This window comes from Sciurus vulgaris, assembly GCF_902686455.1.
Source record: "Sciurus vulgaris genome assembly, chromosome: 3".
Classification (NCBI taxonomy): domain Eukaryota; kingdom Metazoa; phylum Chordata; class Mammalia; order Rodentia; family Sciuridae; genus Sciurus; species Sciurus vulgaris.
The window spans coordinates 181,343,462-181,358,029 of record NC_136463.1 but is presented as its reverse complement, the minus strand read 5'-3'; the positions used below and the strand labels follow the sequence as shown (position 1 = coordinate 181,358,029).

The following is a 14,568-nucleotide window of genomic DNA, read 5'->3' as shown; positions in this document are numbered from 1 at the left end:
TTCCTGCTCCACGTTCAACCCAGCCCACAATTCCCGCCTCACGTTCCTCTCTGCTCTTGGTCCTTGATGAGAACTCAGAGGAGCTGGAATTGGTGCTTCCTCCCCTCCTCATGGGCCCAGGTTACGGCCTCAGCCCTGTGCACACACTAAGCTGCTCTTCTCACGGGCATACCTCACTGGGCCATGCGGCCCACTTCCAATCCATCTTAAAAAATGGATGACACAGATTTTTTTTTTCTTACATCGAAACAGAAGAATTTAAAAATAGAAATAAAAACAAAAAATAAGTCTCCCATAACCTTCCCCACATGAGTAATATCTTAAAAACAGACTCTAAGAATGGCTACTACAAGGTACCGTGACGCCACTCCCTCCGTCACTGCCCCCTCCTTTGGGGTCCCTGATATGGAGTTAGCCCAGGTCCCCAGGGCAGTGCTCACGTGCAGGAACACATGTCAGTTCACCTGCTCCCTTTCCGTCATTTCCTCTGAATCACAAGACTCATCCACCAGGGCTTTGACACCTCAGTCCTCTCCCCTCCTGGGAAAAGGTCCCAGAAGCTAAATCCAACCTGTCCTTCCCATGCACTCTATAAATAGGCAAACTATTCCCCACTACTTGCATTTAAATTTATGTCCTAATATGTGGCCCAAAGACATACACGTATATACACCAAGTTGCCAAATAAATCTATTTTGGTGAGTTTTCGAAAATGAGGTATATAGGTAACAATGTATCTTTGATTACAGAAATTATCAATTCTCCATATAAATTAGAAAATAAAGTGCTGGGAATGAGGTGGAAAATCATTTCTCAAGACACAAGATGCTGCACCTTTTGAGCAGAAAGATGAAAGGGTACAGAACTAATGCCCCACTCCCATGAAGCGTGGAAGAGCTGACACCACCCCGCAAAACACAGCCAACCCACCGGCCTCCCTATGGAGTACTTCAGAAGATAAATGGCAAAATGAATGTGAAGGTAAAATTCCAGCTTCTGAGCAAGGGAGTCACCATCTCGGATGGAGTTGGGAACATGCTCCTCCCACAAATCGAAGAACGCCTTCTGGTCTCCACCGTCAAAGGCAGCCACGAGATCCTTCTGTGGAGAAGACGTCAGACTGAATGCTAGTTGTGAAGGACGCTTGTTCTTCCAACACCCAAATCCCTCACAGCCAAGCCAATACCACAGACACCCCACACACCCCTCCTCAGAAGGAGGTAGAAACACAAAGACCCCAAAGAGTCTGTAGCATTATTTGCCCATTGTTCTTTTATACTTTCAAAAATGGTTTTAGATATGATTTTCCTATATAATTATCATGTTTAGGTTACTTGTTTTACTTGTTTATGTTCAAGCTTATTAACATTATAAATGGACATGTATAGAGAACAAGGTGACAGTGTCTGGTTACACCTAGGTCAAGACATTCACTAACAAGGATTCTTTAAACATGACTATTAGGGGATGGGGATATAGCTCAGTTGGTAGAGTGCTTGCCTCGCATGCATCAAGGCCCTGGTTGAACGTTCAAATCCCCAGCACCGAAAAAAAAAAATGACTATTACAGAACTTCTCACCATGACACATATGGAGAACAACTCTTTCGGAAGACTGCCTTACTGTGGGAGGTATCTGCATACATTCAACATAAATGCAGAACTTTTCAAAATGAGACCTCCAATGAAGTTCTGCCTCCTCCAAGACAGCGTCTTTCCGTTGCTCAGCCTTGAAACAGGTGAAGGGCAGCCTGTTAACAACTCTGGGTGAGGGCTGCCAGGATAAAGCATGGGCAGCTGAGCACAGCCCCCTCTTGGGAGACACTGGGGGAACCAAGTCAGAGGCTCCACACTCTTGTGAATGAATGATACAATGGCAGACCCTTCCGGAGGCAGTGCTGCTGGGCCTGCCTCAGCACCAAGTTCACCTCTGCCATGCTCCCTAGAAAACCCTTCAAGTCACTGTGGGGAGGCCTTCACCCTTAGCACTGCAGACCCAGAACTCTGAATGAGGAGAGCACAGCCTCCCACAATACTGTGGCCTAGAATCACAGTATTTTCTTAACATGGCTTGCCAGAGCCCACTTGTCAAATGGTTCATCTACAGTTTGTTCTAAATTCCATATTTGTAGACCTGAAACCACAGACTTTGCTATGTCCTTAGAATCACATCTACCATCCATTCCAGTTTATGATTCATATTCTGTACCTGGAACTGGTCCTTGCATTTAAAATAATCCCTATGTGTAAAGCATCTACTGTTACTATGATATCACAAACTATTACTGATCTGTGAACCACAATCAGAGTCAGAATCACCAAGATGAGAAAACATGCACACCACCAGGCACCACTAATGACTCAACACACACTTCTTACAGCACCGTGCCCAGGGAAATGCCATCTGTTGAAGTCTCTGACATGAACTTTGTTGAACCACTGCTCCAGGTAATTTTGTTTGGGAAATCTACCCTAGTGGGGCACAACTACTGACTGAGGAGCAGAAAAGATATGCTGTGGCAATCAAAAAATTTCAAGGTCTGTCAAGTTACATAAAAATGAACCCAAAGACATCAGAGAAATGCAAATCAGAATCTCAAGGTATCATACTTCAAATCCATTAGAATAATTACCATCACCGAACAGAACAGAAAATAACAAATGTTGGCAAATATGTGGATAAAATGGGATCTGACAGGTGCAATGTCACCTGCCTGTAGTCCCAGCTACTTGGGAGGCTGAGGCAGGGTTACCAGATTGAGACCAGGCTCAGCAATTTAGCAAAATCCTGTTTCAAAAAAAAGAGCAGGGGGTTGGGGATGTAGCTCAGTGACAGAGCACCTGGGGTTCAAATCCCCAGTACACAAAAAAAGGCACGGAATTGGGGGTCACATACACTACTGGTGGGACTGTAAGGTGGAGCAGACAATCAGTAAAATGGTCCAGCAGTTCTTCAAATAATTAAAAATGAAACTCTCATACAATCCAGCAATTTCACTTGGATATTTCATGGGTATATATCCAAGAAAGCAGAAAGCAGGGTCTTGAAGACCAATTTGCTAACCCATGTTCAAAGCAGCAGTCATAATAGCCAAGAAGTGAAAGCAACCCAAGTGTCCCTCCAGGGAGGAATGGATAAGCAAAATGTGGTATATATACACCCTGGAAATGATTCAGTCTTAAAAAAGACACTTTACTTACTACAACAAGAATGAACCTTGAGGACATGCTGAGTGAAATAAACCAGACATAAAAAGATAAATACTGTACGATTATACTTACAGAAGGTATCTAAAATAGTTAAAGTCATAGAAAATAGACCGGTGGCTGGGAAGGATGGGGCGGAGAAAATTATTTAATGGATGCAGAGTTTCAGGTGTGCAAGGTGAGTAAGTTCTGGAGATCTGATTCACAACAATGCAAATATCCTCAGCACAACTGAACTATACACTTAAAAATAGTTAAGATGATAAACCTTATGTTATTTTTTTAAATCACAATTTTAAAAAAAGGCCCCAAAGAGACATGTAGGTTCTCAGAGACAGCTGGAGTGATGGCAAAGGAGTTGCACATGTACAGGAGCCATCCAGAGGCACCAGGTGTGCAAAAAAGCTCCACAACCCTTAGCATGCGGGCCTCATCCTGTATTGTCTTGTGACCTGGTTATGCATGAGCTTCACAGAAGATTCTTACAGTTCTACCAGTTAGATGCCAAGGAGCTACCATATTCCTCCCAGATGTTAGCCTTAAGCACATGAGGCTCACATATTCTTCCAGCATGCAGGGTGCATGCATGTGGTCCTTCTCCAGGCAGAAGGCACCCAGGTGCTAGGAGTGAGGACGAGCCCATTTCTACTTCTAATAACAACGATATTCTCCTTTTACATTCTGAACTCTCACTGCAGGTTTGGGAGGGACCGGGTGGCTCTGGCTACAGCAGCACCCCATAGGGGTCCATGTTTGAAGCAGCAGCAGTCAGCACCCAGGCGCCAGAGTGCACTGGGCAGAGGGTGCAGGCCTCCGGGAGCTCCAGGGGCCACTTCAACAGTGCCCTCCTGAACAGTGCGCATGCTTGGCCACCAGGAAGTCGGGGCTAAGAGAGAAGATGAGTGACAGGCAGCCTCGACTCCAGGTCCTCAGGAACTTGCAAACCAACTCTCAAATTATTTCTGGGAGTAGGTATATGGAAATAAATACATTTATTAAAATAATGAAATCACCTCAAGGGGACACTGGCAACATTCAAGATGAAGCGATCACCACCGGAATGGTACAAATGGGACTGAGGCATCTAATGTTGAAAAGAGGAGCTGAAGGTCCTTTCATCTCTGAGAGCGGAAAGGCCAAATCTCTGTGCTCACTGCAACCTGCCTATATTCAGAGTTCCTCAGGCCTTCCTATGGTGGGACACAGCCTTGTCACCATCACTCTGCCCCTGGTCCTCCAACCTCCCAAAGGAGGACTGGTTCTGCTTTAGTTGACACTGCTAATCCTCAGTACATCCTTAATAATCTCAGGATGGAAATTACACTGTCCTGGTTCCTATGGTGTCTTCTTCTTCCTCCCAAAAATATGAAAGTGATTATTTGGCGACACCTTTCCCATGATAGGTGCAGAGATTTAAAGATGAGGCGATTAATTTACCTATAACACTCATACGGTCTAAAGTAACCCTGAGAAGTCCCCAGAAATAATTCCAGCATTACTCAATGTGCTGCAAGGTGGGAGCATCTTGATTCTCTACAGAGGTGAAAAATAAGCAAAATGTTACCTGAATTATCAATGATTTGGAGTCCCTTAAAGATCCACCTGCTGTTTTACATAACAGTTTTCCTTTAACTTTGCATTCTTTTGAAAATGTTTTTAAGGTGTCTTCAAATTCAGCAAAATCTAAATACTACAAAAGAGAACATAAATAACTCAACAGAAGAAATAATACTAATAATCCAAGTAAAAAACAGGTGAAGGACCTGAACAGATATTTCTCCACAGACACACAAAAGGCTAACGGGTATATGAAAAGATGCTCAATATCACTACTAGTCAGGGAACCACTGTATAGCTAAAATTTGCTAAGAGACTAGATTTTAAGTGTCCCCACCACCAAAACAAAAACAAACAAAAAACCCAGGTAACTATTTAATAATTAGTGTGATTGTGGTGATCATTTCACAATGTATATCAAAACACCAAGTTGTAGGGCTGGGGATGTGGTTCAGTGGTAGAGTGCATGCCTAGCAAGTACAAGGCCCTGGGTTTGGTCTTCAGTACTACAAAAAAGAAAAAAAAAAAAAAAAAAAAAAGTTCTGTACCTCGAATATACACATTTTTGGCAGCTATACCATAATAATGCTAAAAAAAAGAATATAATTGCACATATATTTCAGTTTTCACATCAACATGTAATTGTCTGATATTACTGTACCAGCTCAATATTGTCATGAATTTATAAAGAAGTTAGTGAATCACTATCTTTAGGAGAAGTAATATGGGATTCAGCTTAGAATTTACTTATCAATATGTACATTAAAAGTCTAGAAAGAAATATTACAAAAAATGTTTATTTTCAGAATATAAAGCTGCTTTCAGGAGGAAAATGTGAGCTGCATGATTTGCTATTAATTATTATCAGAAAAAAATGATATGTGCAACATTCACAAAGAGGCAAAAGGGATCAGCAGAAGGCCTGATGGCTTCGGGTCCAGTATTTCCCTGGGAATTTGTCACTCGAAACGGATGGAATCAGAAATCATGTATCTCAAGCCAGGTGCAGTGGTGCATGCCTGTAATTCCAGCAACTAAGGAGGCTGAGCCTGGAGGATCATGAGTTCAAAGCCAGCCTCAGCAAAAGCAAGGTGCTAAGCAACTCAGTGAGACCCTGTCTCTAAATAAAATACAAAACAGGGCTGGGGATGTGGCTCAGTGGCCAAGTGCCCCTGAGTTCAGTCCCCAGTACCCAACAAAAAGAAAGAAAGAAAAGAATCATATGTCCCTAAGAACAGGAGAAAATAAATCATTACTATATGGGCAATGCTTCTTGCCTTGCATGTGTGAGCCACTGGGTTCAATCCTCAGCACCACATAAAAACAAGTAAATAGAGATATTGTATACATCTACAACTAGAAAATATTTTCATACATATGTATATTTTTTATATATATATGTATATTTTATATATGGGCAATGTTGCTGGAGATGTAGCAACATATGTATACACACATATGTATACACATATACATAAACAAACTATGGAGTTACATAGTTTATGTATATAAAATATAAGTACATACATATACACACATACCTACTGGTTGTAGCTCTAAAGTAAAGTGACTCTGGGTTCAATTACCAGAACCAAAATTTCTTTTCAACTTTAAAATTAGGTGAAATGAAATATAAATTTTTCTGTGACCCCTGTTTTAAAAAACACACCTACCTCCTGTACTAGTCCAAGTAATTCAGATTCATGAGCCAGAATATCCCCCATAGTGAACTGTTACTGGCAATTCTCACAGCAAATGTCTACAAGGCAAAAACACAAGATAAAGATTTCACTTCAACCACCTGGGAAGTCCAAAAGGGCAGCTGTGATGGGCAGAATAATGGCCCCAGGATGTCCACATGCTAATCCCCATCTGTGAACAAGGGTGGCGACATGGCAAGGAGGAATTAAAATGGGTAATCAGCTGACCTGCAATGACAGAGATGGACCTGGATTATCCAGGCAGGCCCAAGACAGTCACTGAGGGTGTCAATAGCGAGAGGGAGGCAGGAGGGTCAGCATTACAGTGATGAGACGTGAGAAAGACCAGCCACTGTGGGCTTTGGAGATGGAGGAAGGGCAAGAGCCAAGGAGGCAGGGCAGCCTCTGGAAGCTGGAAAAGGCGGGAATGGGTTCGCCCATAGCTCCACAGAGGAACGGCCCGCCAACACCTGCCCTGCTCTCTAAGCGCTACACAGCTTGGCCCCTTACACTCTCACTTTTGTTCTGCAGACTTGAGCCACACTGGCCACCCTGCAGTTCCAGTGGACGCAGCCAGCCACCAGACACGAAGGCACATGCCTGCTCTCCACGCCTTGTGTGAGCTGCTTCCTCTACCTCACTGTCCTTGCTGCAGATATCCACAGCTCATTCAGGTCTCTGCCTAAATATCTCCCCAGAGACACCTGCTAACCACCCTCTAGGTGGTCAGCTCGTCACTTCCTGGCCCTCTGGGCTGACTTCCCTATCTTCTCAGTGATGCACCTGCTCACTGCCTGCCTTTCCCCCATACCAGCCATGAATCCTGAGGAGAACACATGTTCCCCTGGCATCTCCAGTGCCCAGACCAGTGCTTGGCACACTACAGGTACTCAAGAACACTCATGAAGGAGCAGAAATAACTTTAGGTCTGAAGAAAACAAGACAAGCAGAGCCTAGAGAAGACAGGAGTGAGATTATTTTAGATGAGGTGGTCAGAGAGGCCTCACTGGGACCATGACATCTGAGTAAAGACTAAGCACCGCCAGGGGCAGTGGTGCCTGTAATTCCCGGCAACTCAGAAGGCTAAGGCAAGAGGATCACAAGTTCAAGGCTAGTCTCAGCAATTTCATGAGGCCTTAAGTAACTCGGTGAGATTTATCTCAAAAATAAAAAATAAAAAGGGCTGGGGATGTAACTCAGTGGTAAAGCACCTCTAGGTTCAATCCCTGGTCCCCACTCCACAAGATAAAGACTAAGTACTGAAAAGGAGGACTCTGCAGGTGCACAGGCCTTGAGCAGAAGGTCTCTGGAGTGCTTGGGTATAGTAAGAGGAGAAGAGCAAGGCAAACAGTGGATGGCAGCAAGGAGCCAGGGGCCAGGGCAGATGGGCCTGACAGGGCCAGTAAGCAGCTTGAGTGTCAGTCTGAGGCAACCAAATGCCCAGAGAGAGTAATGAGCAGGGACTGATGCAAGTGGACTTCTATTTTGTGACCAACCTGATGTCTAATGTTCGAGGAAGACTGCGGGGGACCAGGAATGGAGGGGGGAAGGATGATATCACAGGGTCCATACCAGAAACAAGGTAGACTTCATGAGTAACAAAAGCCACAAGACGTGTTCTGACTCCAGATGTAATAGGCAGAGGTGGCTCACCTGCTGGAGACTGGGTGCATGATGAGAGGAGAAGTGAAAACTGGCAGCTCAGTGAGAGCAGCTGATGATTGCTATGCCATTTGCTCAGAGAAAAATTTGGAGAGGACAGAGCCCCTTGATTAGAGGTCAAAGCAAAGTGTGGGGCTTTATGTCTTAGGAGCTTATTAAAAAATCAAGTGGATCGGGCGCAGTGGCGCACACCTCTAATCCCAGTGGCTTGGGAGGCTGAAGCAGGAGGATTGCAAGTTCAAAGCCAGCCTCAGCAACTTAGCAAGACCCTGTCTCAAAAAAATAAATAAATACAGGACTGGGGATGTGGCTCAGTGGTTCAAAAAAAAAAAAAAAAAAATCAAGTGAAGGTGCTAAAAGGGGTGGTGGATATTTGTGTCTAGAGCTGGAGACAGGGATGCGGAGAATATGGGTGCTGAACAAAGAAAGGGAGTCAGTGAAGAAAAACAGAACAAGTAACAAGAAAACTGGCTAAGAGTATGTATGTTGGCAGTCCAAAAAGAAGGGAACGTGGGAATGAAAGGGACTGTGGCAGCAAGCAGGCTTTCTAGCATCGAATCCACTGAAGACACATGGACTCAAATCTAAATGGTCCCAGCTGGTCAGGCACTGACCAGGCACTGGTCCAGGCACTTTCAGTGGTCTCAGTTAGGTTCACCAGGTGAGGTTTTTCTGACAGAAAGAAGAAAAACAAGTATAACAATGATGGGGCATTGAAGCTAAGCTAGGTGGTGGATGGTGGGGCAGAGGAGGCCAGTAAGGGAGCTGTATACGGTGATGGGGTCGAAGCTCTGCGAAGGGGGCACAGTAAGGTAGAAGGAAGCTTGGAGAAGATAGTGGCCACAGAGTGGGAGGCATGATGGCAGTCAGGATTTTGGAGGTGACATAGTAATAAAAGCTCACAACCACAGGATCAAGGGGATGAGGATGGAGGGAAAAGATGCCCATAGCTGAGGAGGAGGAGGAAGTGCAGTAGCCAGGAAGTTGAAATCTCCAAAAAAGAAGCAGAAAAACTGGAGAGGGAAACTTGGCAACTTGCCCTGGAAAATGACGGCCTTAAGGAGGAGTGGCAAGTGTCACAGAGCACAGTGCTTCTGAAAGAAGCCACAAGGACCACGGCCTACAGTCCTAACAGACATAGAAGGTGGAGAAGACAATTTATGTTTGAGGCCCACCCACCTCTCCAGCCTTTCTCCGAACAACCACCCCATCCCTCTCCCTCTCCCATCCAGCGTGTCCCCACATGCCCTGCCAGCAGAGAACTGAGGCCATTCCCCACACAACAAGCTCTTTTGGGATTCTAAACCCCGGATGTTTTTGCAAATGAAAATTCCTGCTCTTATTGAGCACCAAGGCAGAAAGGTCAGAAATCTTCCTTTTATAGGCGCTCCCTGGTTGCCTTCCACACACACTCAAGTAAAGTAGGACCAATTCCAGTTTCTGGATGGGGTTTGCAGTAGCAGCTTCTGAATTTCTATGAGACAAATGTAGGGCCTAAAAGCAGGCTGGATTCAGGGACCGCTATGGCATTTGTACGGAAAAAGAATCTGCACACAGCGCCGTGTCTGCTTAGATTAAGTGAAGCCTGGGCTTAACCTGGGTGCCTGAGGACGGGAGCGAGCTGATGAAGATTACAATGGAGGTGGGAGGACTTAAAGCCCAGGCCACCGCTGGGGCCGCCCTCCAAGTTGCGGAACCCGCTCCAAGTTTGGCCACTCCGCAAAGATCGCGGACTACTTGCGGCAAGCAGGGGCCCTGTCCTTGGGATGTCCAGGCGGCCGCCTCGGGCCCTCGCGGGGTACGAGCCCAGGGCGCAGGCAAGAGGCGGGGGCGTCCGCGTCGGGTTTTCCTCGGGGCGAGGGGTCAGAGCCCTGCGGCCCCACCGCGGCTCCTCCCCACCCGGGGACCGCGGGCTCGGGGTGGCCCGGCGGCGTCGGAGGACTTGCTTACCAGCTGCTCCGCGGACACCGCTCTTGCTGTCACCCGGGCAACCGCCGCCGCCAGCTTAGCATCACGTGGGGCGGCGCAGCCAATCACGCAGGACGCGGCCTGCGCGGAGCAGCTTGGGAGGAAGGGCGGGCCGCCGAGCGACTCCCGGCGGCGGAAGTGAGGCTTCATTGCGTGAGGGACGGCTGGGCGTCGCGCTCGTCCCGAGTCCTCGGCGACTCGGAGCCGTCGATCCGTTCATTCACCCCCGGGACGGTGCCAGGCGCTGTGCGGCGCTCTGGGGTTGACGCGGGGCAGGCCGAACCGCCAGCCGCGGGGAGCTCGCTGTCTCCTAGAACAAACAGGTCCTGAGATGACAGTGAACTGGCGTTGGTGGAGAGTGAAGTAGGAGGCCAGGGGCCGCCGTAGAACCCGAGATCTGCCGTCCTGCGCCGGGCTCCAGGCTTCCATTCTACTGCAGCAGTTTGCAGGAATTTTAGGGACTTTTTTTCCCCATGTTAAATTTGGGTTTTGAAAAACAAAAAAGGAATGTAGATCTTTACATCTGATGCTTTTGAACTGAATTAAGCAGCACTCGGCATCAGTGCTAGTAGCCAACTCTGGGCTGGAGGCTGGGGAAGTGGCCCTAGGAGGAGAAAATTCTTCCCGTCTTCTCCCTTCCAGGTATTGAGGTCGGTGTTGGGAGTCTCCATGTTTCCACCTTCGTACCTCCAACTTGGAGACTTCCAAGAACACCCACTTAAATTTCAGATAACTTTTTGGTATAAGTATGTCCCAAATATTGCCTCATTTTATGATGCACATAGGACATTTTATTGTTTTGTATTTTTATTTGCTAAGTATGCAACCCTGTGCCCAGTATCATGCTAAGATTCTTTAATTCTTTAAAGAATCATTTTGGTTCTTTAATTTTCACCTCAATTGTAGGATGGACCATAGTTTCAGCATTTTACAGATTGACTGTATTGTGCTTTATCTAAACCCAGTGCTCCTGGAAAACAGCTGCAATTAAGAAATTCTCCCTTTTGTGTTCTGGGAAGAAACTTACCAAAAGAACTATCTTCCACCACCTGTGACTTGAATAAAACTCACTGTTTTATCCAAGTGATGATCCCTGAGGATCCCATAAGACGCACAGGTAACTCCCTGGTTTACCTGTGACAAGGACAAACAGACCTTTCAACTGCTTATTCTCTGTCACAGGGTGGATTAACTGAGATCAGAACTGTTTGAACCCTGCCCCCATCAGATACATACATAAACATTTCTAGATCAGCTAATTGCCTGCCTCTTCCACCGATGGCTAGATCATCCCAACCACAAATCAGCCCACCTGTAATCCATTCACCCCTCCCTATACAAGTCTAATGTAAAATCACCCTGTGCATACACCCTCATGTTCAGATCCGACTGTTCTCCCCATTCAATAGCCTGAATGAAATCAATCTTATCTGGGTTTTGTCTTTGACAAGATGAATAATGTGAGGCACAGAGTGGTTAAGAAACTCTTCAAAATCCACACAGTTAGGGAAAGCAGGATAAAATCCTCACCCCTGCTTTGACCCTGCTTTGCTTTCACTTCCAAGTGCAGTTGCCTGACTGCCAGGATTATGGTCACTGTGTGGTGGCTATTTGTGTGCCCAGCATCCCTCTCCCTTTTAGTAACTATATATATATTCAGTTTGACCTGACTGCAGCCAACCTGAGTCATAATTGCGTGATTGCCCCTGAGTAGCCCTGGTCAGTTTTCCATGAATAGTTTTCCAGAATGCTATAAATACACAGGACCATTACAGTGGTATGTGTAGATTTAGAACTGAACCCTGACATCAAGAATGTGCCTGGCTCTTTGATATTAGCCTGAGATAAACCAGGTACATTTTGGCTTGGATGAAGTCAGTTTGTTCTTGACCACTTTATAAGCCCCTATCTTCTGACCCAAATCACAGGGATCTACCTGATCTTGCTGCTGCCCAGGGACAGTGCATCTGTCAGCAAGTCCCCAATAAATTGTACTCTGTGTAATCCTGCATCTGTGGACCGCCTTTTTTGGTCTCATGGCACTTGGGGCCAGTTCTCATACACTGGAACCAGGTTATTCTGGAACAGTAATAGACCCCACTTACTCCAAACCTGGCCACAGGGTTGAGCAGATGGTTCAGACTAAATCAGACTTACCCCACCCCTCTGGCCATAGTGATTGATCCAGAGTGAGCATGTGATCCAAACTGAGCCAATGTAGTCCTTTCCTGGAATTTTTATACTGAAGTGTGGTCGGGTCATTGTAAAATGAGACCCCACAGACAACAGCCATGTCCTTCACTACATGGAAAAGCCTGAGAAAATGCTGCCATCACCTGGAGAGATGCAAACATCTCTGGTCCCCAGCTCCAAGTTCCCTGAGCAGCCCTCATTCTTGCAACTATCCTTTCTGTGGGCCACACTCCTGCCGCATCCTTTGGATTAACTGTATTTTCCTACCGTAACTGGTTCAAGTTGGGTTTCTGTAACTTGGAACCAAATAGGCCTGACTAGTACAGACATAATTCCTGTATACATCAGTTTAAGATGAAAAAAACCTTTTTTTGTAGTAGTAGTGGGGTTGAACCCCGGGACGCTCTTCCAGAGTTACACCCCCAGCCCTTTGTATTTTATTTTGAGACATAGTCTCACTGAGTTGCCCAGGCTGGCCTTGAACTTTGATCCTCTTACTCCAGCCTCGAGTAGCTGGGAATACAGGATAAAATACAGCTAGCTAACAGACTGTTTTTGCTTAGTCTCACATACTCAACTCTATTTCACTTCTGACACCAGATTCATGATTTTTCTCTATACGCCAAGCAGCTATCTAGCAGATGCCAAATAGGTAACTAATAATTCATTTCAATTCCGATACTAGCTACCTGGAGTTGAAGTCAGATTGCACCAGGTAAGGGCTCAGTCCCACAAGACTGACCCCCACCTCAAATGTCAATTACAAGTAGTAGGTTGTCACCTATACTTCTGACCAAACAGCCATAAAATGCGGTCACAGAGCTTCCATGATATCTGTAGGCACTCCCATAGTTCAGCAGTTGGGAAGCCCTCCAAACCCTGGAATGAAGGAATTTTTATGGAGGCTTCATGTAAGCACGATCAATTATTAACTCAATCTCCAGCCCCCCTCCCCTTCCAGGAAGATGAGAATGAGGCTGAAAGTTCTAAGCTTTTAATCATGGCTTGGTCTTTCTGGTAACCAGCACCCATTCAGGGGCCCACTGGGAGTCACCTCATTAGAACAAAAGACACTCCTGTTACCCTGGAAATTCAAAGGGATTAGAAGATTTATGCCAGAAACAGGGCAGAGGTCAAATGTATATTTTTCTTATTAATCCACAGTGTCATATTAACTAAAAATGGCTTCAATGACAGGAGATTCATTTTCGTATAACCAATCTGGGTTGCTTTGTATCATCTTTATATGGCTTGATGCAGTTAAGTATTAACCAGCAAACCTCCTTAGTTACCTGTTAAGACTTCTTTCAAGTCCTAGAATACTTATGTGATGCCTTAATACAAGTATTAAATTGGGGCTATCTAAATAAAGTTCAGTGTGTTTAACTCATGGTATGTTGGGATTTGAGTACAAAGGATACTTTTGTCAAAACAGGCAAAACTGCTGGACTTGGTGGCATACTCCTATAATCTCAGTGACTTGGCAGGCTGAGGCAGGAGGATCACAAGTTCAAAGCTGGCCTTAGCAACTCAGTGAAGCCCTAAAAAACTCGGCGAGACTGTGTCTCAAAATAAAAAATAAAAGGGGCTGGGGACATGGGGCAGAACTGCTTAGGTCTGAAGCTTCCTCTGAGCAGGCCCCAGGCTGACTCTGCCCTGGATGCTCCCTGAGTTTAGAGCAGTGCTTCAAACCAAATGGACCTCCCCATTCATAGGACTTACCAAGCTCCCATCTGCCCTACCTGTTCTTCTTTGATCACTCCAGCCTTCCCAAAGTGGGACACACTCTGCCAGTGAGCCAAAGATGACTTTTGAAATACTTAATCATGAAAATTTCACATAGATGCAAAAGTAGAGAATAGTTTAACGAATCCTCATAAACCTATCACTCAGATTCTAGCATTGTCAAGATCCTACTCAGATTAAATCCTTGAAATATGCAGAACCCTTCCATCAGCATCTTCAGCCATGCCCTGGACATCAAAGGGAATAGCTGAGCTCTGCTCAGAGAGAACACAGCTGAGTCTCCTCAGCGGCAGCCCTCTGGGCCTGCGCCCTGAGCACTGTAGGAATGCTCATCTCTGTGGGATGATCCACAACTCATGGTGGGTTCATCTTTGCAGCTGTAGCAGACAACTGCCTGGCTGCAGTCTCCATTGGAGGGCAAAGAGCTGAGACCATCTGTGAGGAGAGAGAGCGGGTGATCACCACCCCTCAGAGTAGGGCAAAGGAGGAACCCACCTTGATTAAGCCCAAAACCTGACAGCCCAGACACACCAGGC

General features: G+C 45.9%; 1 protein-coding gene across 5 annotated transcripts in view; it reads right to left on the bottom strand.

The window, feature by feature from the left end:
• Window positions 1-11,537, bottom strand: part of ARMC9 (armadillo repeat containing 9) — a 132,198-nt gene extending 120,661 nt beyond the window's left edge. The window contains exons 1-4 of one of the 5 annotated variants that reach the window (XM_079134853.1): window positions 10,076-11,537; window positions 6,437-6,522; window positions 4,771-4,896; window positions 931-1,101 (exon numbers count right to left, since the gene is read on the bottom strand). In XM_079134853.1, coding sequence (XP_078990979.1) covers window positions 931-1,101; window positions 4,771-4,896; window positions 6,437-6,487 — 348 coding nt within the window. In that variant the 5' untranslated portion in view covers window positions 6,488-6,522; window positions 10,076-11,537. Of the gene's footprint in view, window positions 1-930; window positions 1,102-4,770; window positions 4,897-6,436; window positions 6,523-9,721; window positions 9,835-10,075 lie in introns of those variants that run through there. The other 4 variants (XM_079134851.1, XM_079134849.1, XM_079134852.1 and 1 more) reach the window with 4 other exon arrangements.
• Window positions 11,538-14,568: the final 3,031 nt, after the last annotated feature.